Genomic DNA, 23,297 nt, shown 5'->3' with positions numbered 1-23,297 from the left:
AGGGGCTGGGAAAAAATGGCCAAGAAACGAGAGCCTCCCAGCCCACCTCCATGAGAAGTACTCTAGGGGTGACGATCATTTAACCTTGTATGAACCCCCTGAAAAACCCACCGCCTATCGATCAAGGCCTAGCCTTTCAAACCCACACTCTACAAATGATATTGTTAGGGCCGTTTTACATGCGAACCCGACACTGTTACGGTCCACCACGAATCGTGACCCTACAGATATAATGTTCTTTTTTTTTTAGAGGAATGTTCATCACATTTTTTTAGTTATTCGCTAGAGAGGATTTTTTTTTTTTTTTTTTGCATAAACATTTATTAGTTAAATAGATATCAAATAAAACCTATGCAAATACATTATTATTTAATTATCCCCAAATTTTGATGACAATAATAAATTATTACATAAAGAGTTAATGGTCTTATTAATTTTTTTAGTAACACCTTTGAAAGCTTACAATAATGTTCTTTCTCCCCTTCTCTTTAACTGTTACCAAACCTAACCTTAGCTTTTAGCATTTTGTTTTAGATTTTTTTATGAATAATCAAACTTTTTTTTTTTGAAATAAACTAGTTATTACATTTTTGCAACACATTTAAATAAAAGTTACAAAAAATTGTATCTTTTTATAAACACTATGCAAATAAATTACTGGAAATAAGCAATTCCCAAATGGACAGTAAATGTACTTTAATCATTGCCTTTAAGACGTTCATTAACAAAAGCTTACAATTATATTGCAAATGTTTATTTTTTGGTTAATGTTGTCGATACCGTATTTTGTCTAGCACTGATTCACGTGTCAAGACAAAGACCCAAAAAAAAAAAAAAGAAGTGCAAAATCATAACAACTTGTTTGAACGTTGTATAAAAAAATCACAACATTTGAAAAATCCATTCTACAGCAAATATGACCAAACCCCTAATCAGGTATGGTAAAAAAGTTGACATTTTGATCCAACCGTTGGATTTTGTTGAATTCTAGGCCGTCTTGTAGGGCATGTCTTTCCCTTCGAAACGATAGTTTACGGGCCAAAATCGAAATTAAAACGAATGAGATATCACAAAAATATTGAAGCCCTAATGAAATCTTCACTGTTATTTTCAAGAAAACTAGCAGTTTTTTACCCAACTTCGTGCAATAAATTGTATTGATTGGGCAAGAACTGGAATGATTGGGCTAAACCATCTTGAAAAACAAGATCTTAGTTAATTTTCACCTAAAGGGCTCGATGATATTTGCTCCGAATTGGAAGATATGAATTTTTCAGCTTTGCGTCACCTTCCTTTCGAGCGCGATATCTCGACGAACGTAGCTCCAAATTAAATGAGGCCAGGACCTTTGGAAGCTGGTCATCCAGAGCTTTCTGTGTATATAAAATTTGAAGAAAACGGAACTCAGAAAGGCCTCTAAATAGCCACATGACAATCAGGCTAGAAATCAGAAAAAGACAAAAAGGGCTAATGACATGGCAAAAAGAGGAGGCTAGCACTAGTGTAAATACCCCCCCCCCCCCCAAATTTTTGTGAAAGAATAAGAAGAAGAAAATATGGGAAAATAGGAGAAAAAGTGTGGAAAAATAGAGAATTAGTGAGGAAAATCTGGAAAAAAAAAGTGAGAAAATTTTGAAAAAATAGCTTTAGAAAAAAAAAAAATCTCTCTCTCTCTCTCTCTCTCTCTCTAGGAAACCCTACATAAAAAAGCCTCATCCTTTTTTCTTTGTTGTAATCTTTGTGGGTAAGGCTTCTAGGATGGGTTAGTTTCTTAATAACTAAACCCATCCCACCCCTTTTACTATATTGTAATCATCAATTCCATATATATATATATATATATATATAAAATCATTTCTTTTATTTTGCTTGTTGTTCATAGTTGCTTTATTTTTACTAGGCTCTTGTACATATTATGTATATATCCATCTCTTTATTTCAATGTTCATATTATTGTTTTTGATTTATATTATTGTGTTCGTATCCCTAGATAGGTATTGGACCATCTCCTAGGCTAGGCATGGGAAGTACCCTTAGGGGGAAGAAATCTCATCCCACCTATGCATTTAGGGATTTTATTATTGTTGCCTTTTAATTTTATGTCATCCCATTTACTTTTAAGCAATCCCCATCCCTTTTATTTTATGTCATCCCATTTAATTCCTTGCACATCCCTTCTTCCTTTTTATTTCATTGCACTTATGTGTGTGTGCGCACGCATGTATATTATATCTAAATACCTAAAAAAAGATTTTATACTATCTCTCTTAAATGGTTTTTAAACCTCCATTAGAGCACAATATTAGTATGCCTTATAAGAATGGTGATGGTTTAGAACTCTCATTTCTTCATGTTGAAGAATCCACAAGGCTTGAAAGAGATTAAAATCTATTTAAGAGAGAGAAAAAACATTTAATCAATCTTTACAATATTCCAAGCTCTTTTTTTTTAATACAAAATAAAATTTTTACTCTAATTCAATTTAAGTGTATATGTGTGTGAAGCTCCCTCATGGAGACTTGAATCCCGGCCCTTACCCCCCACACCCCATAAACAATTTATACTTGTGGAATAACCGCCGCACCAAGGGTGCACGGTGGTTCTTTACTTTTATGTCATTTAAATTTCAGGTCTTTACTTTTATGTCATTTAAATTCCAAGTTCTTTACTTTTATGTCATTTAAATTTCAAGTCTTTGCTTTTATGTCATTTAAATTTCAAGCTCTTTATTTTCCATGCAATTTATTTTTCTGCACTTTATTTTTGTTGTTCCTTTATTTTTCTCATTAATAATGTGCCGTAAAATAAATATGCTTGGGTAAAACATTTCCCCTACATACTATTCTAAGAAAATGCTTTTTCTAAAAAAATTTCCCACCTCTTTGTTTAAAAATGAAATCTTTTTTTTTTTTTTTTAAAGGAAGGTCTTTAAAAAAAAAATGTTCTTCTTTTGTTCTTCTTAAAAGTTTTTCAAAACAAAACCTTTTTTAAAAATGCTTTTTCCTCTTTTTCTTTTTTTCTTTTTTTTTTTTAAGAAGAAAGAAAGTTTTTTCAAATAAAAAAAAAATCCTTTTTTAGGGGGAAACCCGAAACTTTTATAAAAAAATATATATTTTAAAATTTTTTTATAAAATCTATTTTCATAAAAGGGCTGTTTTTATAAGAATCTAAAAAAAATAATAAAAAAATAAAAAAACTGCTTTCAAAAAAAAAAAAATCTTTTCTGAAAAACTGTTCTGAAAATTAAAAATCTGTTTTTTTTCCCAAAATTGTTTTATATTTTTATATTTTTATATAAAACTGTTTTTTTTAAGGGAATATAAATCTGTTTTTTCTGAAAATTGCTTTTTTTTTAAAAAAAAAAAAAATCTGTTTTCTTAAAAAAAAAAAAAAAAGGTAGGCCAAAACTTACAAAAATAAAAATAAGAAAACGAATGTTGTCAAATGTTTTCAAAAATGTTTTTCCAAAGTGCTTTCAAAAAGGCTTCATTTCAAAAAAAAATTCAAAGGTACTTCTTAAATATGTCAAAATTTTTTTTTTTTCTAAGAACGTTTTTTTTTTTAAAAAAAAAAGCATCCTTCAAAAAATACATGGTTTCAAAAAGAAATTGTTCTCATAAAACACTTTTACCACGTAAAAAAAATGTTTTTTTTTCCCTCAAAATCTCACAGTAAAATCTTTTCTAAGAAAAGAGTGCTTTACTAGAATATTAAAGTTAATATTATTGTAACTTTTATTCTCAAGCTTTTTCTTAGAATAGTTGTAGTTTGTGGATTGTTAGGGTACTTTTTTTTACACCTAATTTTATTTAAGTACCACCTATTTATTTTCAAATACACACATCATATTTTATTTAAAGCCCAAGAATACTTATGCTTGGCAATATTTGAAAAGCCTATGATTCAAGTTCATGGCAAGTCCATAATCAAAACCTATGATTTAAACTCATGGAAATTTATCTATCCAAAAGCCCAATTCTCATTGGCAAAATCAAAGCTCAATTCACATTTACAATATCAAAAGCCCAATTCTCATTGGCAATATCAAAACCCAATTCTCATTGGCAAAATCAAAGTTCAATTCTTATTGGCAACATCAAAACCCAATTCTCATTGGCAATATCAAAGCCAAATTTTCATTGGCGCTATTTTGTCAAAAAAGAGCCCAAGATTATCAATACTTGACAAAGAAAAAATATCATGGTAAAATATTACCATGGCAAAAACCATGGCAATCGTCTTATAAAAAAACTCATTGGGAGTTATCTTGAAAATGATGTTCTCATATTATAAACCCATGAAATACATGGACATCATTTGCATCGCAACATCCATAATATATGCCTTCGACACTCATGGTAAACAATCAAACCCACAAAATCATCATTTAAGTTATGATACGATTATTAGAAACCATGAACATTATTGCAACATGGAATTCATCAAAGCAAATATTATTTACAAAAGTATTTTGAAACTTATCATATTGTTTCAAACATTACAACTAATTGCCCAAAGGCCCATTGCAAGTATTTATGAAAAAACCAAAAATATTTACTAATAAAAGTCCACGAGGAATGAAAACCCATGGCAACATGTGCATACAACCCAACCCATGTAAGCAAGCCCAAGCAAAAAGCACCAGCAGGAGGCAAAGGAGAGTGGGCAAACAGCCCTTGTTCAATCCTAAAAAAAAAAAAAAAAACAACTAGGGACTCATACAAGAGAACCAACCCTTTAAGAATGGACTAAGGGCTGTCCTATTAGTTTTCTGCTACCCTCTACCTGACGTGAACAGTGCCCAAGGGCTATCATATCAGTTGAAGTCAAAAGGATGAAGGAACTCCATCATCTTCCTCAAGACTGCACCTCCAACGAAAGGGGAGCTGAAACCAAATTATACAAACTTCAACAAATTGATGCTATAAATGTTAAAACACGTTCAAGACATGATTCATGTGCCAAGCCCATGAATCCTAAAGGGAAAAAAATTGGGAACATATGGTTTGGAGGGCATAAAAGGATCTTCAGCGGAACTCTCTAAAGTGGGCCTAAACTTTGACACCTGGCTTAGGGTGTTGAATCCTACTTCCTAGGGTCCAAATCTCAGTTGCAGTACTAGGATTCTTCCTTAATAATTGCCTAATCCCATTGGCTGAACACAATCTCAGCAATCTTAGCATTTAATGCAAGATTACTATACTATCTTGCCCAAAGAAGAAAAATAATTCCAAAAGCAAATCTTCAATTTTTAGGCTAAATCCAGGTTATTAATTCAGCTAACCTGCTCCCCTGAAGAAGACCTATGTTTTTTTGGATACTTGTTAATTAATGCTTCTCTAAACTCTATTATAAAAAGCATAAGCACCTCAGCCCACAAAGGGACAGCCACCCCCTCTAAGACTTTAGGGTTCGTTTGCCATTTTTGCTAGTGGTTTAGCTCTCCGTAAGCTCTCCATTCATCATCTTTAGCCTACACTCATCTAATCCCAGATATTCTTCTCCCCCCTTTACACAATCATAGCTTAAAAATGTCCTCCAACTAGTCACAAACAACCCATTGCTCACAAAAAGCTTCAATCTCAATATCAATCCTATCTCACTCACTCAAAATAGCCAACATTCACCTAATTCATGCCTTATGCACACATACTCACCAAAATCTTAGTTTAATACTTGCTGCACTGAGCTGGGGATTTTTCTCTCCCTTCATTCCATCCTATTTTCCATCTTTTATTTGTAACTATGGAGCCTTTAATCCTTATTTATTATTATGATGAATGCCATAATGTTTTGGAAACTATGGAAATTCTCCCTCATGTTGACTTAATAATAATAAGGAAAAAAAATATGATTTTTACCATGTAAACACATTTATTAACTTGAAATTACCCTACTGCTGGAGATAATACTGTACCACTAGAGGATTGATTTGAACTATCGGACCAGGACCATTAATGTACTAATTAAGTGCTGTAACGTGTTTTTCATTGAGCTTTTGTTGCTATTTTGTCATGTGCAGCCTTTGTTTCTTGCTTTGATAGGCTTTGTCATCACATCGAAAGCCTTTAGGTATCATCTCAAGAGCCCATAGTCGAGTTTCAGCTTGGTTTCCCAATATCTTAGATAGAGGCATCAATTTCTCCTTCGACATGGATTAGTGTTCAAGACTCATTCCCTTGAGTCCTTGAACACCCTGTAAGCTTACATTGTTCCTAACAATTCTTGGCACTAATTAGTTTCTTTTTGTCATCTTTTTGCATGGATAAAAAAAAATAAAAATAAAAAATAAAAAAAGAGAGAGAGAGAGAGAGAGAGAGAGAGAGAGAGAAAATGGTGGATGACAACAAGGTGTTATTCTTCCAACCCTCTCTTTTCATTATGTTGTGTTTGTTTTTGTATAGTTTTTAGTATTCACGTGCTAGCTATATAATAAATAGATACTCACATATTATTGTATAGTATTCTTGTATGCTTTTTCACATGGTACTTATGTATATATCTTACATATTTTTTTTTTTTTTGGAGTAAATATCTTACATGTTTTGATTGTGCATATTTTGTTGGAGTTACTACTCACATAATAGTTATACATAAATATTTACTCATGTGTATATATATGTGTGTGCGTGTGTATGTATGTATATTGTTTGCAAAAACCTTAAAAAAAAAAATCAAAATGCCAAGTATTCTATTTCTTCATAAAGAGTTAATGTCTGAAATAAATTAAAATGATGTACTATTTTTGGATAGGCGTTGTGAGGTGCTCAACACTTTCCTGACACGTAACCAAACTTCCAAGTCCAAGATCTTTGGTTCAGAGACTTTTGGTTTACCTTAATTAACGAACCTTTAAATTTTGATTTAGTTAATTAGGTAACTTAAAATAAATTAGACATTTAGGTGACCAATCATACCTAATACAAAACCAATGGTTGGTGGAGACTTTTAAAATAAAATTAAGAAAAAAGGGACTCGCACACACACACACACACACCTCACTTTAAATACATAAGCACACATGAGTCACGTCGCTAAAGACTTAGAGCCCATTTGGTTATGGATTTCAAAAATTGTTGTTTAAAATGATGTGAAAATTGTGGTTTTAAAAAGTGTTGTTGAAATACGTGTTTTTAATGTTTTTTTTTTTTTTAAATGTGTTTGGTATCATAGTTTAAATAACATATTTCAGTGTTCAAAAAACAGAAATATGTGTTTGGTATTTGTGTTTGATTTAAAAAAAAAGCTGACCAGGTGGACTTTGGGATTCGGCGTGCAAAGACTTTGGGATAATTGTGAGAAGAAGAGATGAGACATACCTGTCTAGGTGGGCCCTTACCATTTTCAAGATAATTACCCAATTGCCATTGAGAACACTTGTTTTGTTGTTTAAAAACCGGCTGAAGGTGATTTCAAAACTGTGTGTTTGAAAACCGATTTTGGAACAATGTTTTCCAAACAACCTGTGTTGAAAATGGATGACCAAACACGTTTTTCTTTTTTTGAACACATGTTTAGTGTTTAAACACTGAACGCGTGTGTTTAAACTGGATAACCAAACGGCCTCTTAATGTGTGATGAAACCCAAAAATATATCTTTCAAAATTCTTTTTGGGGGCATCCACAAATGTAAATGTCATTTTTTGGTAAGCATATGATCCAAATTTTCAGCATTTATACGTAACTGTCTATGTCACCGAAATAGTCAAATTTTAGTTGATGGCCTTTTTGGTAACCATTTATATAATTAACTACCATACATAATATTGTCCTTACCAATAATATAATGCTAGTCATCAACTCGTGCAACGCATGAAAAGGTTCAATAAAATATCATTTTACTTTTAAAAAAAATGATTTTTCTCTCTCTTTTATTTATTTAGTATATAGATATGAAACTTGTGGGTTCCAGTTAGCTCAACTGATAAAATCTCTGATAGTTGTATAAGAGATCTGAGGTTCAATCATTGTCTACATCAAAAACTGATTGGTGTCTTGGTCTGATGATAAAGAGATATTATTAGGAGCGGACGCTATAAGTTAAAACTCTTTAAAAAAAAGAAACCTTACATAAAAGTTACACCAGGTATAACTTCATAAAAGTTACACATTTTTATTGGACTTTCTGCCTCACATTCCAATTAATAAAGAGATGGTCGTGGTAATAATAATGTGCACGCATATATATATATATATATATATATAATTTTCATTATAATACCAGCCAAATGATGACTAGCTATTACCTTTACATATTAGTTTGATTGCGAACTATAATTTTAAGGTGAAGGAAAAAATAAATCAAACATAGTAATCTATGAAATATCAGATTACTGATTCACGTGAGACTTAACCTAGCTTTAGTAATACCCATTAAATGTGTTTCGGAGTTGGGTTTAGTAACTATTAGATTACATTTCATAGCTTTAGTAATAACCATTTTTGTACTTGAAAAATAATGAATCTAACTATTAAAGTATAAAAACATGTGTGCTGCTCATAAAAAGACACCAACAAAAATGTCTAGAATATTGTTGAAAGAACTACATTGCCATTATTACTGATGTTTTATTTCATGAGACAAGATCTGGAGTGTTCATGTTGGTGAGGAAAGGAGCATGGTGGTGAGATCGGAATTAAGAGAAATGCAATGGAATTGACTTGGAGAAAAGCAATGGAGGAGAAAGAGAGAGAAGAGATAAACGTGATTATGGAGGAGAGAGAGAGAGGTAGACTTTTTTTTTTTTGGGATTTAGAGATAGGTATGAAATGTATTAAATAAGGGATAATAAATGAGATCTGTAAGGGCGGGTTTTGGATCCTCAACCCAAAAGATAGATGGATTAAAGGTGCGTTTGGGTAGTGCGGCTGCGTTCGCGTTTTGAAGTTTTGGGTGTTTTTTTTTAAAGTCTAGCGCGTTATGTACTATTCATTGGCCATGAACAGTGATTTTAGGCCAATGAACAGTGCTGAACAGTAATAAACAGTAAAAAAAATTATTTTTTTTATTGTTTTCAGTTTTTAGCAAAATAAGCCGTATCCAAAAGCACACTAAGGCCCAAAGAGCCCAATACAATGAATTTGTAGAGAGTGGGCTAAAAACTAGACTTCAATGAATCGAACAATGCTCACAATGGACCAAAGATACTGAGAAAGTGAGAAAAACAATGAAAAAAAAAGGTTTGTGAAAAGAAATTCTTCCTCAGCAATGTTTGAGGAGAGTAATACTTGGATATCTATATTCCTCTTAGACTTGGTTAGAATTACAGTTCTTAGTGCTACAGTTTTTTTTTTTTTTTTTTTTCCTTTCAATTATCGGATCCCCCTTTGTAATGAGATTCTTCTACTTTATATTACCTCCCCTTACTCTATCTTAACCCTCCACGTGTAGATCAAATGGCCGGCTCTTATCCTTGTCCCATTAGCACCTTTTTGGTACTTTTTAGAGGCAGTTGTAAGACTGAACATCACTGTTCAGGTATCATTTCTACATTAATGCGGCTAGATAGTTAGTTACAAAACATTTAATGCGGTGGTAGCAGCTTTCCCTTAGATATTTCTTACCTCCTCCTTGTCTTATTCCTTCCTGATGCTTGTCATTTTCATTAGAACTGCCTAGAATGTTGTTGTTGACGGCATGTCAGCCTTTTTGACCTCTGCTTTGTTAAGCTGAGGATGCATTTGTCCTCGGACCACCTTCCCGAACCCTTATGACCAACCTCCTTCCTGTATTCATTAGCCCGTACTTCTATATCAACATTCCTTTGTCCTCGAACTACTAAGTGTCCTCAAATAGGGCTCGTGGCCCAATATACATTTCTAGGCCTATCTTCCCTACAAGATCAATTAGTATATTAGCATTAATGAGGGTATTTTTTTGACCATTGGACCTACTTAAATCCAATAGTTTAAAAAATGTGTAACTTGAACCCATCTCATATATATATATATATATTATATGTTGGGTTCAAGTTACACATGGCGTAACTCTAAACAATGTTACACTACCCAATAACTTATTATAGAATTCATATTTCGAAAATTCCACCGTTGAATTACATATTTTATATATTGTTAACATTCTTGCCAATTTTTATGTTAATTAGATGTTATTTACTATTCGATTCATAAACTCATCTATTATGCATTATTTTAAACCACAAAAACTTAAATTCAAACAATTGATTGATGACATGACTATTAATCTTTGATCACCTTGAAAATTTGCAAGCATGGAGAATATACGAAGATAATGTAATCTAATGGTGGATTTGTCAAAATTCGCATGCAATTAAAAAAAATATTAAGTGGTATAAGATCACTTAGAGTTACATCAGGTGTAACTTAAACCCAACCCTATATATATATATATATATAATGATTTTCTTTATTTGAAAGGAAAATGCTAAAGTTATTACCAATTTTACCATAAATGTTCACAAACTGATAATGTGACAATGAATTTGATTGGTAGACTTTAACTTTTTTTTTAATAACAAAAAATGGGTATAGGGGGCAACCTAAGTTGGCATCTCCCACGTGAACATTGGTGGACTTTAACAACATAAATAAATAAATGTTAGAATATGAGACAAGTGTTAAATTTAAAATAAAAATTTAAAGGTACATTTGGTGCTACATTATTTAAAAATTTAAATCAAGAATGTCAACAAAATAATTAAGATTAAATATTATTATTTAAAGTGTAGGGCCACGTTTTGCAGCCCAAGCCCAAGATGTATGAGATCTTGGACCAGTGAGCCCGGTACAATAAATTTGTAGAGAGTGGGTCGAAGAGCTAAGTTTTAGTGTATGGACAATAGCTAATCATGGTGTTTATCACAGTCAAGCAAGGATGAATCGGGTTTATCAAAGAGGGTTTGTCCTCGGCACAATCTGAGGAGCTCTGTTCTAGTATATATTGGATGATAATGGTTACAGGAGTTGTTGAAATTGCTACAGTGCTTTCTCTTCTCCTTTTTCTCCCCCCGATCTCTGGGGTCTCTACCCTTATTTATACCACATATCTTCCTTCATCTCCACCCTACACGTGGATAGTTGATGGTTTATGCTGATACTTGTCCCATCAGCCCCCTCTAGAAGTCTTCTGGGGTGGTTGTAAGGCTGCAATAATATTGTGCAGAGGTCACTTCCTTATTAATGCGGCCAGGGAGTTAGTTGGGGTGCATTCAATGCGGTGATAGCAGCTTTTACCAAGATATTTTGGGATTTTTCTTTGTCTTTTGTTCCTGCAATGTTTATCCATATTTCCAGAATTTCATGGATCGCACCTCTAGATGGCAGGCATCCTTTATGGACCTCGGCCTTGGCTAGCCGAGGACAAATTCATCCTCGGCACAAACTCCTAGGCCATTATGTTCAATATTGTCTTCCTTATCCACTAGCATGGGTTTCCTTGGCTATACTTACCCATCCTTGGACGACCCCTTATCCTCGACTTGGACCTTAAGCCCAAAACCCAATTGTATGATCTGGGCCCATGACCCCACATAAAGTTATATATATATATATGTGTGTGTGTGTGTGTGTGTGTGTGTGTGTGTGGTATCATGTAGTTTAAAATTTTAAATAATATGACATTTTGTATATTGTTAAATCTAAAATAAAAACCGTAAAATAGATTATATCTATTCCAAATGAAAGGAAGAGAAATGTATTCCATATCATTTTGCCTTATATGGTCATCAAAGTCACACAAAGGATATGAACTATTTATAGTCAATAATAAGAGAAAATGTAATAATTACAATTAAAACATGAGAAATGTTATGTTCACAGTAAATTTCAAATGACAAGTTTTTATTTATTGTTACTAACCAGTAACAACTTATCACCTTGAATTTGTTGCGAAAGTATTGTGAAAATATGATAGAATTATAATAAAGTTTTTATTTATTTATATTTTCTTATAGATAAGGTAGAGTTTCAACATTGATATTTCCTTCCCCAATTATGGAGTTGTTGTTAAAAAAAAAAAAAACACGGGAGTTTATTTGTAATTTCACTTTGTCTTTATTTTTCCCCTCTAAACGGTCATGGACGGCAAATTGCCATTTGGAGAAGATCTTGTCATTTATTTTGCATTATCCCTAAGCAAATTATCATTATTACACACGTAGAGGACAAACCGTCTCATTACAATGGAGCCAGAAAGTTTGAAACAACTCAAAAGGACCTCTTTGAACAGTAGTAGTTAGAAAACAGAAAAGGGACCGCACTGACATATTGCAACTGAACCGAGCACCCTCACGTAATTTCACACACACAAAGAATTTTACAAATGACCGCGATCCCTCTGTGGCTCTACTCTATTCTATATTCAATTTCGTCATTCACTCACTCGCACGGACACCGTTTCCTACAAATATATACATATAAATAAATTCCATTCTAATTCATTCCTCTCCTTCTCACTCATTTCTTCACAAAGACTCTCAGATTCGAAAGGCTCTGAATAGCTTTCAACAAACAAACCCTAGCGATTTTGTTTTTCAAATTCTCGGCGAGCTACGATCTTCTCTGCAACTTTTGTGCAATTCCATGGCGGCTTCGCGCCCTCGATCGTCGTCTATTTGCGGTTTGATCGGACTATAGAGCTCGTTCCGGTTGTGGCCGATTCGAATCGGCTTGGTTATTCAACATGTTCGAAGCTCACGTAAGGGTTTTAACTATTAAATTTTCGTTTCGTGGCTATGAACTTATTGATTTTTGTGTAGTTTGTGAAAATTTGATGAAAAAGCTTGAATTACTGCTTTGTAGTATGATTTTGATTATTTTTCTTTGAATTACACTTTTGTTAGTGTTTTGTGGAGTGTTATTGGCAATGTATCATTCTAATTCCATTTTTCTTTCAGTTTTTGAAATCACGTTATCGTTCTTCTTTGTTAATTAGTTGGTATAGCATAATGATAGTATGATACGCAGTGATTTTGTACTCGGAGCTAAGTTTAAGTATCTGAAGACTGTTAAGTGGAATAGGAAGTGAATGTTAGCGTACACAATGAGGGTTGTGAAGGTGAATGAACCAAACCGAGAATAGTTGAAGATGTTGAATTTGGATTTAGTTTTCAAGTGTCTCATTGCCTCCTTTTTCATTTTTTATTTATTTTAAGTTTGTCAAGATAAGTGTGATACAATATAGCAGAAGGGATAATTTTACGGGGCAATTGTATGTCAAATCGTGTTTGTGCTTTGTAAGCACTAGTTCAAATGGCACATCGTGGTGATTGTAAGTTTGTAATCACAGGCTGTGTTACTTACCAATAAAAAATTAAGAAGAGGTCCTGTCATGCTTTATTGTTTAAGTCACTTAAAAAAATCTATTTATATGGTGTTTTCAAGGGTTCTATAAGGCTTAATTTTCCTTGGGGGAAAGCATCTGATGGTGTGTTAAGGTGCCTTGGAAGGTCTCATAATCTTGTTCTTTGCTTGGGTAGCAGCATTGGACATTTTTTTTTTTTTTGGATAAATAAAAACATTTATTATTGATAATTGAAAAATTGTCTCAAGTACACAGGTTATATACTATGGTACATCAAAATCATCTGGTTGGACAAAATTTTAATGGTGGGCCATTTTTCAAACCACAATATATTTATCAGTGGCAAATTTGTTGATCATTTTTTGTGTCATTGTACAGTGGTGAGAGATATATGGTTGCTTGTATTTTCGTTGTTTGAAGTATCATGGGTTACACTGAAGACAGTTATACAATTATTAAGCTGTGGGCAATGGAGGTATCAACGTCATCTTAGATTTAAAGATTGGAATTCTGTCCCATTGTGCATCTTGTGGACAATTTGGCTAGAGCGTAATGGTAGAACTTTTGATGTTGTAGACCATCCAATTCATGTTATGAGGTAGTCCTTGCTAAGGTGTTTGTTTGACTAAATGGTTGTCTTAGGCAACATCCCGTCTTGTTGTTCCTTAGACCACTTAGATAGCATGCTTTTGACTTTGTGATCTCCATTTGTGGGAAGTCTTGTATTATGTATTTTTTCTCTTGTTTACTTTGAGTGAAATTATTTTTAACAAAAAAAAAAAAAACTATTATTTCTCCCTTTATGTTTGCTGTGGACTGTATTGGGGGGGGGGGGAATCGACGTACTTTTGAAGATGTGGAGTACATGTGGGGTAGCATCTTTCATTAGTTCTCTTTATGGGTGGTCTTTTGCTTTGGGTTTCACAGATGGTAATTTTGTTTAATCTTTCATAGTGTCAATTCATGTGTAGATATTTTTTCCATTTGTAATTCTTCTGGCTACTTTGTGTCTTTTTTATGAAGTAGTCTCGTTTCAATAAAATTATTCCTTATTTAAAAAAAAAAAAATCTATAAGTTGACAATGATATTGAGAACATTGGGATAGATGAGAGACAAGACAAAAAAGGATGATAGGTTTGAAATTCATACTTTTTTTGAAAATTTAGGGGTACTTTCTTACGGGAGCAGGATAAGAGAGTTGTGGCTGAAATGTCCTGGTTATGCATGAGGATGACTAATGGTTGCCCTAAGGTAGTAAAATTTGTACTTAACAAAAAAATGGTAGTAGAATTTGTGGAAACAAGGGGTAGATATCCCTTCTAAAATTCTAATTGTGCATTTGCGGTCAGGCAGCATGGGGGAAGATCCTCGCTTGTGATAATCTCATTAAGAGAGGATTCACACTAGTGGGGTGGTGCTGTATGTGTCGTTGTAGTGGGGAGACAGTAGAGCATCTTCTGTTACACTGTAGTGTTGCTTTTATGTTGTGGAGTTTTTTGTTTCGTTCCTTTGGGTTTCATTGGCTTCTACTGGAAAAGGTCATTGAACTTTTGTTTGGATGGATGGAAAAATTGGGTAGGCAAGCAGTCTTTGGATATTTGGAACTTTGTCCCATTATGTTTAATGTGGACTCTGCTACGGGAACATAATCTTTGTACATTTGAGTTTGTGGAATCTTCAGAGCTACAATTTTTTGATAAGTAATATAGAGCTGTTTTCTAGATCATTGTTTGATTGGTCTAGGGCTTGGGGTTTCATTAATACCAACTCAATTCCTAAGTTTTTAGAATCATCATCTTTATGTACATAACTTTATGTAATTCTTTAGACTTCTTAATGTTCACTTTCGTGTGTATGTAGTAGTTGTGTTCAATAAAATACTTATTTACTTACTCTATTGTAACCATTGTACTTATAATTTTTTTTTCTTATCTATTTACTTCTAAAAAAAAGGGAAAAATCTAAGAGAGCTTGGCGCACTCTTGGTCTTCCTTTCATATGGGAAGTTTGAACCCTTCATTTGGACTATGAACTTGTCCTTGTTAATCCCTTCTTATTTTCTCTGTTCTTCCTCCTTATCATCATACTGTGCTTTAAGACAATTTGCGCAATTTTTTTTATTACATCCTTGATTCAGAGCTTGTTTTATGTTACTTTTCTAAAGCTTATGGATGTGAGATGGTGTTATACTTCATTATATTTTAATAATTCTGTCTGGAAATCATGTGGATAAAGCGGTTGCTTATGATCCTTGTTGGCAGGTTCTGCATTTGCTTCGAAGGTATTTGGGTGAATATGTCCATGGACTCTCAGTTGAGGCTTTGAGAATCAGTGTTTGGAAAGGTTTATTCCCTGATCTTTAGCTTGCTTGTATGCCGTGGTGTACTGATCCTGCACCTCTCTTTTTGAGCTGTTTGAGTTGTTTCCTTTAGAAGCAATATGTTTACTAAATATGTGAAACATACTGGAGTTCATTGGTACAAATGTGTTTTGACTTGTTGATGTGACCTTGGTTGACAAAATCATGTCAAATCTCAAATAATTTGTGCTTAGATGCTTGCATGATCTGGGATGCACGGACGCGGCTCCGAACCCAGCGCACCCGCGTCCGACGCGGCGGGACACGCCGACGCGGGAGGGACGCCGCAGACCGCGCGTCCGTGCCGCGTCGTGCCACGTGGATTTCCCGACTCGCGCCGACGCGGCTTAAATCGACACCGACTCGCACCGATGCGGCTCCCACGCATGCCGATTCGCGCCGAACCGGACGGATTCGCGCCGATTCGGGCCGAATCGGATTGTATCGGCAGAATATCGGCGTGTTTCGGCCGGAAAAAGGAAATCGGCCGGTAAGGGGAAAAAAAAAAAAGAAAACCTTCTGGACTGGACTGGATATTCTTACGCTACTGTTGCCGGTGGACTGATTTGCTTCTTCGTGTTCTTCTTTGCATCATCTTCTGAGTTGTTCTCTGTTTTTTCTTTTTTCTTTTTTCTCTGGAAGTCTTCTGTAACGTAACTACTGTTTCTCTTTTTGACAAGTACAAAAACTTTTCTTTGGTTTTTGTCCCTCTCTGACCAAACGTGAGAGCCACATCCTCTCTCTTTTTTTTTTTTCTTTTTCTTTTTTAATGGAAAGCTACACGTGAGAGCCTCCAACCTTTTTTGTTGTTTTTTTTTTTACTTATTATTATCTATTTATTTTATTCTTATTATTTCTATACTATTATTATTATTATTATTATTATTATTATTATATAAAAAAGCATGCTTAGTAATATATTAAAAATATTTTTAATAATTTTTTAATCGTCGAGTCCCGCCGCACCCGCATCCACCTTTTTCAAAAATTGCCGAGTCCCGCACCCGTAACCGCACCCGCACCCGAGTCCTAAAACGCACCCGTGCTTCATAGTGCATGATTGAGTTATTGCCTTTGGCAGAATATCTTTTTGGACTTGTGATTGTAATTCTTAAGGGGTAGTTTGGTACACATATTGTGTATTCAAGGTGCTATCTTTATTATTATTTATTTATTTTGAATATAATTTTTTTACTTAAAAAACAATCAGTGATGATTAATTCTTTCTATGAAGTTAAAGAATTTTGTATCCATTTAAAATGTTCCATATATATCTTTCACAGGTGATGTTGTTCTCAAAGATTTGAAATTGAAGGCAGAGGCACTAAATTCACTAAAACTTCCGGTTACTGTGAAAGCTGGTTTTGTTGGTACCATAACATTAAAGGTAGCATTTCTTGGTATCTATTGCACAATGGCTGACATTTGAATCCTAACCCTTGTTTTTTATTTTTTCCCATCAATTTCATCTTATTTTCTTTATCATTTTTTTATTAGGTAGAATTATTTCTTGTTCTTTTAGATGGATGAGACATGGTCTGGTCTTTCTAGTTTGTTTGTATGCTGCATTTCATTACATGTCTTGATAAAATAGACCAAATTTTTGTCCTTACTCGTATATGGATCCATTATGTTTTGCCTTTTTTAAAAGAAATTATTATTATCTTGATTGATAACGTTTTAGTAAAATTAATTGTTCATGTAGCCTTTTTTGGAACATCAGAAGGGAATTTTTCTTGTGAAGAAAAGCCTTTGTTGTAGTTGGGAGGATCCTTCAGGTGTCTTCTATGGCCCTTTCTGCTGCCATAAGAGGGGATCCAATTGAATATCCATTTAGGCTGTTCTTATTACCGATGATACTTAGAAATTTTAAGTTTTTGCTGCTATTAGTGTATTACTAATTTATACAAAAATTATAGATTGAAATATTTTAAGTGGGGAACTTGAAAAGTACTAAATATGTAGAGTCAGGGAAGTGAAACTATCAGCCTTCAAATATAATTTTTAGGTTATGCATATTTGTGTCAAATTTTGTTGGTAGGGAGATATGATGACATATTGTTGAAACATTGTCATCAAAATAGTAATTCACTTGATGTTCACAGTGACTGGAAATCCAGACTATAATTTAGTTTCCTAATGTGCTTTGAAATATGCTGTTTATGTTCTAATTTTTATAATTTCTTTCATTTCACCTTTTGCCTTATTAATTTTAGGTTCCTTGGAAAAGTTTGGGAAAAGAACCTGTGATTGTTCTCATTGATCGTGTTTTTGTTCTTGCTCATCCAGCTCCTGATGGTCGAACTCTTAAGGTAGGATGGTGTTCTCTTTAATGGAAATAATTGATATCATTATCAGTTATCACTAAAGAGAAGTCTGTGGCTTGTCTGGGTTTATCTTGTTTCAATACTCTTTTCAGGAGGAGGACAGGGAAAAACTTTTTGAAGCCAAACGTCAACAGATTGAGGTAAAATTCTGATATACATGTGTGTCTGTGCATGCATCTCTTTATACCTTGTGAGAGGCACTTTAAGATGTTTTCCATGCATGATTTTCCTCTCTTATGAATCATCTTCAAATATACATAGGTAAAAGCATATGGATCATTTAGTGGATTGGAGTATTGTTTTGGTTGGTTGTTGCTGTACGTGTAAGTCTAGTGGTGAAACTGTGTATCATTTATTAATCCATTATTTGATAGCTTGGGATTTGCAGAGTTTGGCTCTTATGTTCGTCGGGTGATGCCCAAGAAGGTTGTGGTCCTCTTGGGGTGGGGGCTTGGTTTGGTAAACATTGGAGTTCCTTTTTTTTTTTTGATAGGTAATAAGAGTCATATTATTCATAATAGATAATAAAAAAGAAAAGGAGAATACAAGGTGTTCATGATGATGAACACAGGAAAAAACAACAAACAGAGACAGAAATAAAGAACTCAAGAGACTATTCTAAGAGGAAAAAAGAATCTCTATGATAAAAGAACAATTCAAAGAACCCCAACACCTAGAGCAATCAAAAAGAGTTCGCTGGCACAGTGGCTCTAATAAAACAGCAAAATCTCCCTAGAGCTTGGGATGACCCATTGAATCCCAAAGACCTGAAGCATATGCGGACTTTTGAGGAACTCAATTTGATTGGTCTTGGGTTTGGGGACTCACAACTAGTGATTCTCTCCCTTCTTTTCTTAGCTCTCTTCTCTTTTGTAATTAATCTGTTGCTTGTTTTTCTTTTGTTTCTTTTCTCTTTCCCTTTTCTTGTAATTTTTGGGTTTGCTCTGTGCTTTTCATGCATAGAGTAGCATTTCGTATATATATCATTCTTACTAATAAAAAAAAATGCACCCATAAAGAATGTGCTACAGGACAATGAAGAAGGATATGGTCCATAGATTCCCTATTACAACACACATACAAGACTGATTCGCCAAAGAGAGACCCCTAAGCATGAGATTATCCAAATTAAGAATCCAACAATGAGCTGCTGTCCACAAAAAGAAAGCTACCCTTTTAGGAATCTTAACTTTCCAAATAACCTTCTAAGGGAAAATGGAGTTAGGAACATCCTGAATCTCATGGTAATAGGACCGGGTATCAAACTTACCATTACCATTAAGGCATCAACGAAGACTGTCACACCCAACACCCCTAGGAATCCGGGATTGAATAAAGTCAAGGAAAGAGAAGACTGCTTCTTGTTCCCAATCGTGGAAGTCCCTATAAAATCTCAAGTTTCAAACTCTATCATTTCCAACCTCCTGATGTAGGGATTGAAACAACTGAACTTTTAATGGAATGGAGCTCTCAATTATGGTGCTAAAATGATCATTTGTGAGAATGTTGTTTGAGTGGTTTAGCTCCCTTGGCCCATGTGACATACATTCGGTTGTAGATTTTATTGATTCTCTTTCATTTCATATGTAATTCTTTATTCTTGTTATTCTTTACACAAACTGTTGTCTCTCCTCCATTTAATTAATTTTTCATTACTCATAGAAAAATAGGTAAAAGCATATGGTCAATATAGTAAATTCTTTTCCCAGACACATAGTTTTGCAATCATAAAAATTGTTAATTTCTGTAATTAGCCTAGAATTTGGATTTTGTGATATGCTTATGTTGAAATGGCATACTTGTGTAAGTTTGTTGGTGTTTTTATTACCATTGCATATGGGAAGATACTTTCCTTCTTTGTCCTTGATGATTTTTTTTGATAGGTAATTAGAAAACTTATATTAAAGAGGAAAAAAAAGAAGAGAGAAGTACAAGATGTTCATGATGATGAACAACAACACAACACAACAGCAATAAAACAGCAACACAGCACAACACTACACAACACAAAAGCAAGAGAGAAGTCAGGAAACTAAGCTAAGGGAAGGCATAAACTCAGAGAGGGAAGAACACTCAGTAAAACCCCAACACTGAGACCACTCCATTAGACTGCGTTGGCATAAAATCTTTAACTCCTCCAATGTTTTCTCTTTATCTTCAAAAGATCGACGATTTCGCTCCAGCCACACAATCCACATTAAGCACCTTGGAACCAAGTTCCAAATTTCCGAATTATTCTTCCCAAGCCATTGATGCCAACTAGATAACAAACCCGCCACCGAACCCGGCATAACCCAATGAATACCAAAAGCCTGAAGCATGAAAGACCATAGGGAATGTATAATAGGACAATGAAGAAGAAGGTGGTCTACCGACTCTCCATCAGAGCAACACATACAACACCAATTAGCTAGAGGACGACCCTTAAGCATTAGGTTATCCAAAGTGAGGATCCGACCATGGGCAGCAGTCCAAAGAAAAAAAGCCACGCGCTTAGGAATCTTTGTCCTTGATGATTATTATTTTTAAATACTTTTTCTCTCTTGCATGCAGGAAGCAGAGTCAGCAACCTTGGAAGCAATATCAAGGTCAAAGCTAGGAAGTGTAAGCTTATAAATTTAATGCCCCTATGAGTATAGGAATTAATCATAATCTAATAGAGCTACTTTATAGATAGTAAGTTTTAATTTATTTTTTTAGCAGTGATTTTCATACTTCGGTAGGTTTTTATTTTATTTTATTTATGTTTATCTTGCTTCATTTGTCAATGAATGTTTCAATTTTGTCTGTCATAGTTACATTGTCGGACTTTCTAATTTGTACTTGCATTGACAATTTCTCATCCTGGCTACAAAGACTGCTATGATTGTCTTGGTTGATGTTCATGGTATTTTCTATTGTGAAGCCAAAATTTTGGGTTGCGTCTTTTGTTGAAGCCATGAAGAAGTTCTCAATCAGATTAGAATTTAAAAGCAAAATCTTTTGCCCAAATTTTGTATTACTCTGTCATACTTTCTACTTGTCTTTTTGTAAGTTTGTTTGTCTTGTTTTATTTCTTTTCCAGGTTAGAAAAGAATGTGGTTGCAACCCACTTGTTATTTCTGTCATGCAAAACAAAAAGAAGAGATACCACTGTGGTTCTCTTATTTTTATTTTTGGTGTGATTTTGTGTTGTACTGTATTATATTGAGGGTTGGCATTCAGATCTTGTCTTTTTTGCATCTGTAATGGATAAATATAGTTTGGTCTAGTAAGGTGTTATGGAGTATGTTGTGGGGGTACATGCAGCTTTCTATGTTCATGGTTTGTCAAGTTAATTTGATATGGGTGGTTTGTGACAAAGCTAGAGGCAGCATCAATTTATGACAAGGTAAGGGAAAGTGGTGTAAGATGTTATTTGCATGGTTGAACAATTGAATAAGGCCCAATTAGATATTTTTGGAAGTCATTATAATCATGAGGAGCTTTGCTTCTTCAAACTTTTTAGCAATTGATTCCTAACTACTAGTGATCATACTCATACTTTTAGGCAGCCAGTATATGCTGCTAATTTTTTATTATAAATTATTTAAGTCCACCTTTACTTTTTTCTGTCTTGTTTATTTTTGGCATGATGTTTGGCCAAGTTGTTTTATTTTTTTTTCCTTTTCTTTATGATTGTATTTTCAGAGTGCATGAGTATGTTTTGCTCAAGCTTGCTTCTTAAATTCCAGTGTTTGTGAGAAAACATGGTGATATATTCACATTTTGGTGTTCCAATTCATATTATTGTTTTTTTTTTGGCAGCCACCTCCTGGAAATTCGTGGCTAGGTTCTCTAATTGCTACTATTATCGGAAATCTTAAGATATCGATTAGCAATGTACATATTAGATATGAGGATTCTGTCAGGTTGGTGGACACATGTTTTTCTGAATGTTTCTGTCTTCTGTTGAAGCATGAGATCTTTATTTATCTGTTTGTTTATTTCTAGTTTTCTACTATCCTGATTTGTTTATGAATGGGATTAAATACCGACTGTCTGACTGTTGAAAAACAACTGTTTGTTTTGCAGTAATCCCGGGCATCCATTTTCTTCGGGTGTTACTTTGGCCAAACTTGCTGCTGTTACAATGGATGAGCGGGGAAATGAAACCTTTGACACTAGTGGTGCTTTGGATAAATTGCGAAAGGTGAGGTTTTCTTTTTTCTTGTGAAGCTTCTTTTACCAAAATAGTTAAGTGAAGAGTGTCACAAGGCATTGCCCTGGCATCCTGTGGAAGAGTATTTGGAGTGTTAAGGCCCTACTGCAGGTCTCTTTTTTTTGCTTGGAGTGTGGCATGGGGGAAGATCCTCATGTGTGACAATCGTTTTTTTTTTTTTTTTTTTTGATAAGAAATAGAAGTTTTATTGATAGAAGAGTATTTCATGAATCTTTTTTTTTTTTGATAAGTAATAGAAGTTTTATTTAGAGAAGAGTATTTCATGTTCACGTTGATGAGCATAAAGTACTTGAATCTATTACAAGCAATCAAGAAGAAATTCTAACAGAACTCGTGTGACAATCTCCTTAAGCGAGGTTATAAGTTAGTAGGGTGGTGTTGTATGTGTTGGTGTAGTGGGGAGCATGCTTTTCAGACTTGGACCGTTCAAAGAAACGGAAAAAGGAGAGGATCAAGGTTTTAAAGGTTGGACTGAGGTTCAACCGAGGTCGAACCATAATGACGTCAAAATTAATTTAATAGTAATTAAAATACAAATAGAGGTATTAAAATGATAAAAATTAACAAAATTTTACTAAAAAAATATCTAAACAAATTTAAATAAATTTCAAATGAATTTTCACAATTTTTTTAAAGTTAATAGAAAATAATAAAGCATAAACAAGTCTAAAAAAAATTGTGTTTAGTAATCTTTAAATAAAAAACATTTTAGCCTAAAATAAAATCATTTTCAACATAAATTTATAAATTGCACCAAACCTTTATTCTTTGTTGGCTTCCACCAAACCTTGTCAAGGCCAACCCCCTGCACTTTTGAAGAGTAAATAATGTCCATAATTCGATCAAAAGAATCTTTCTCCCAATCCTGCAGTGGATGAAAAAATTGAAAATTACAATGTAGCCTCCCACCAAACCAACACATAACCTCCGCCACTAAAGAGTCCCTTGCCCTACTAACACAAAAAAGATATGGAAAGGCCTTTTTGAGGGTACAATCCCCATACCACACATGCTGTCAAAACTTCACTCTAGTACCATCACCCACATCATACCGTAGGAGCTTAGAGAAATTAAGTCAACCACCTCTAATAAACCTCCAGAGGCTAACACCATAAGCATTTGTCACC

General features: G+C 33.9%; 1 protein-coding gene across 2 annotated transcripts in view; it reads left to right on the top strand.

Moving 5' to 3' along the window:
- The first annotated feature begins 12,272 nt into the window (after positions 1–12,272).
- The window catches only part of LOC115995017, a 71,604-nt gene continuing 60,579 nt past the window's right edge, over positions 12,273–23,297 (top strand). Inside the window, exons 1-8 of one of the 2 annotated variants that reach the window (XM_031119416.1) lie at positions 12,273–12,676; positions 15,545–15,626; positions 16,926–17,029; positions 17,859–17,954; positions 18,062–18,109; positions 20,523–20,573; positions 21,756–21,859; positions 22,023–22,140. In XM_031119416.1, the coding sequence (XP_030975276.1) occupies positions 12,662–12,676; positions 15,545–15,626; positions 16,926–17,029; positions 17,859–17,954; positions 18,062–18,109; positions 20,523–20,573; positions 21,756–21,859; positions 22,023–22,140 (618 nt within the window). In that variant the 5' untranslated portion in view covers positions 12,273–12,661. The remainder of the gene's footprint in view (positions 12,677–15,544; positions 15,627–16,925; positions 17,030–17,858; positions 17,955–18,061; positions 18,110–20,522; positions 20,574–21,755; positions 21,860–22,022; positions 22,141–23,297) is intronic. The other variant, XM_031119415.1, reaches the window with a different exon arrangement.

Source organism: Quercus lobata, chromosome 6 (genome assembly GCF_001633185.2).
Source record: "Quercus lobata isolate SW786 chromosome 6, ValleyOak3.0 Primary Assembly, whole genome shotgun sequence".
NCBI lineage: Eukaryota > Viridiplantae > Streptophyta > Magnoliopsida > Fagales > Fagaceae > Quercus > Quercus lobata.
The sequence above is the reverse complement of the archived record's forward strand: the minus strand, read 5'-3'. Positions and strand labels throughout refer to the sequence as shown.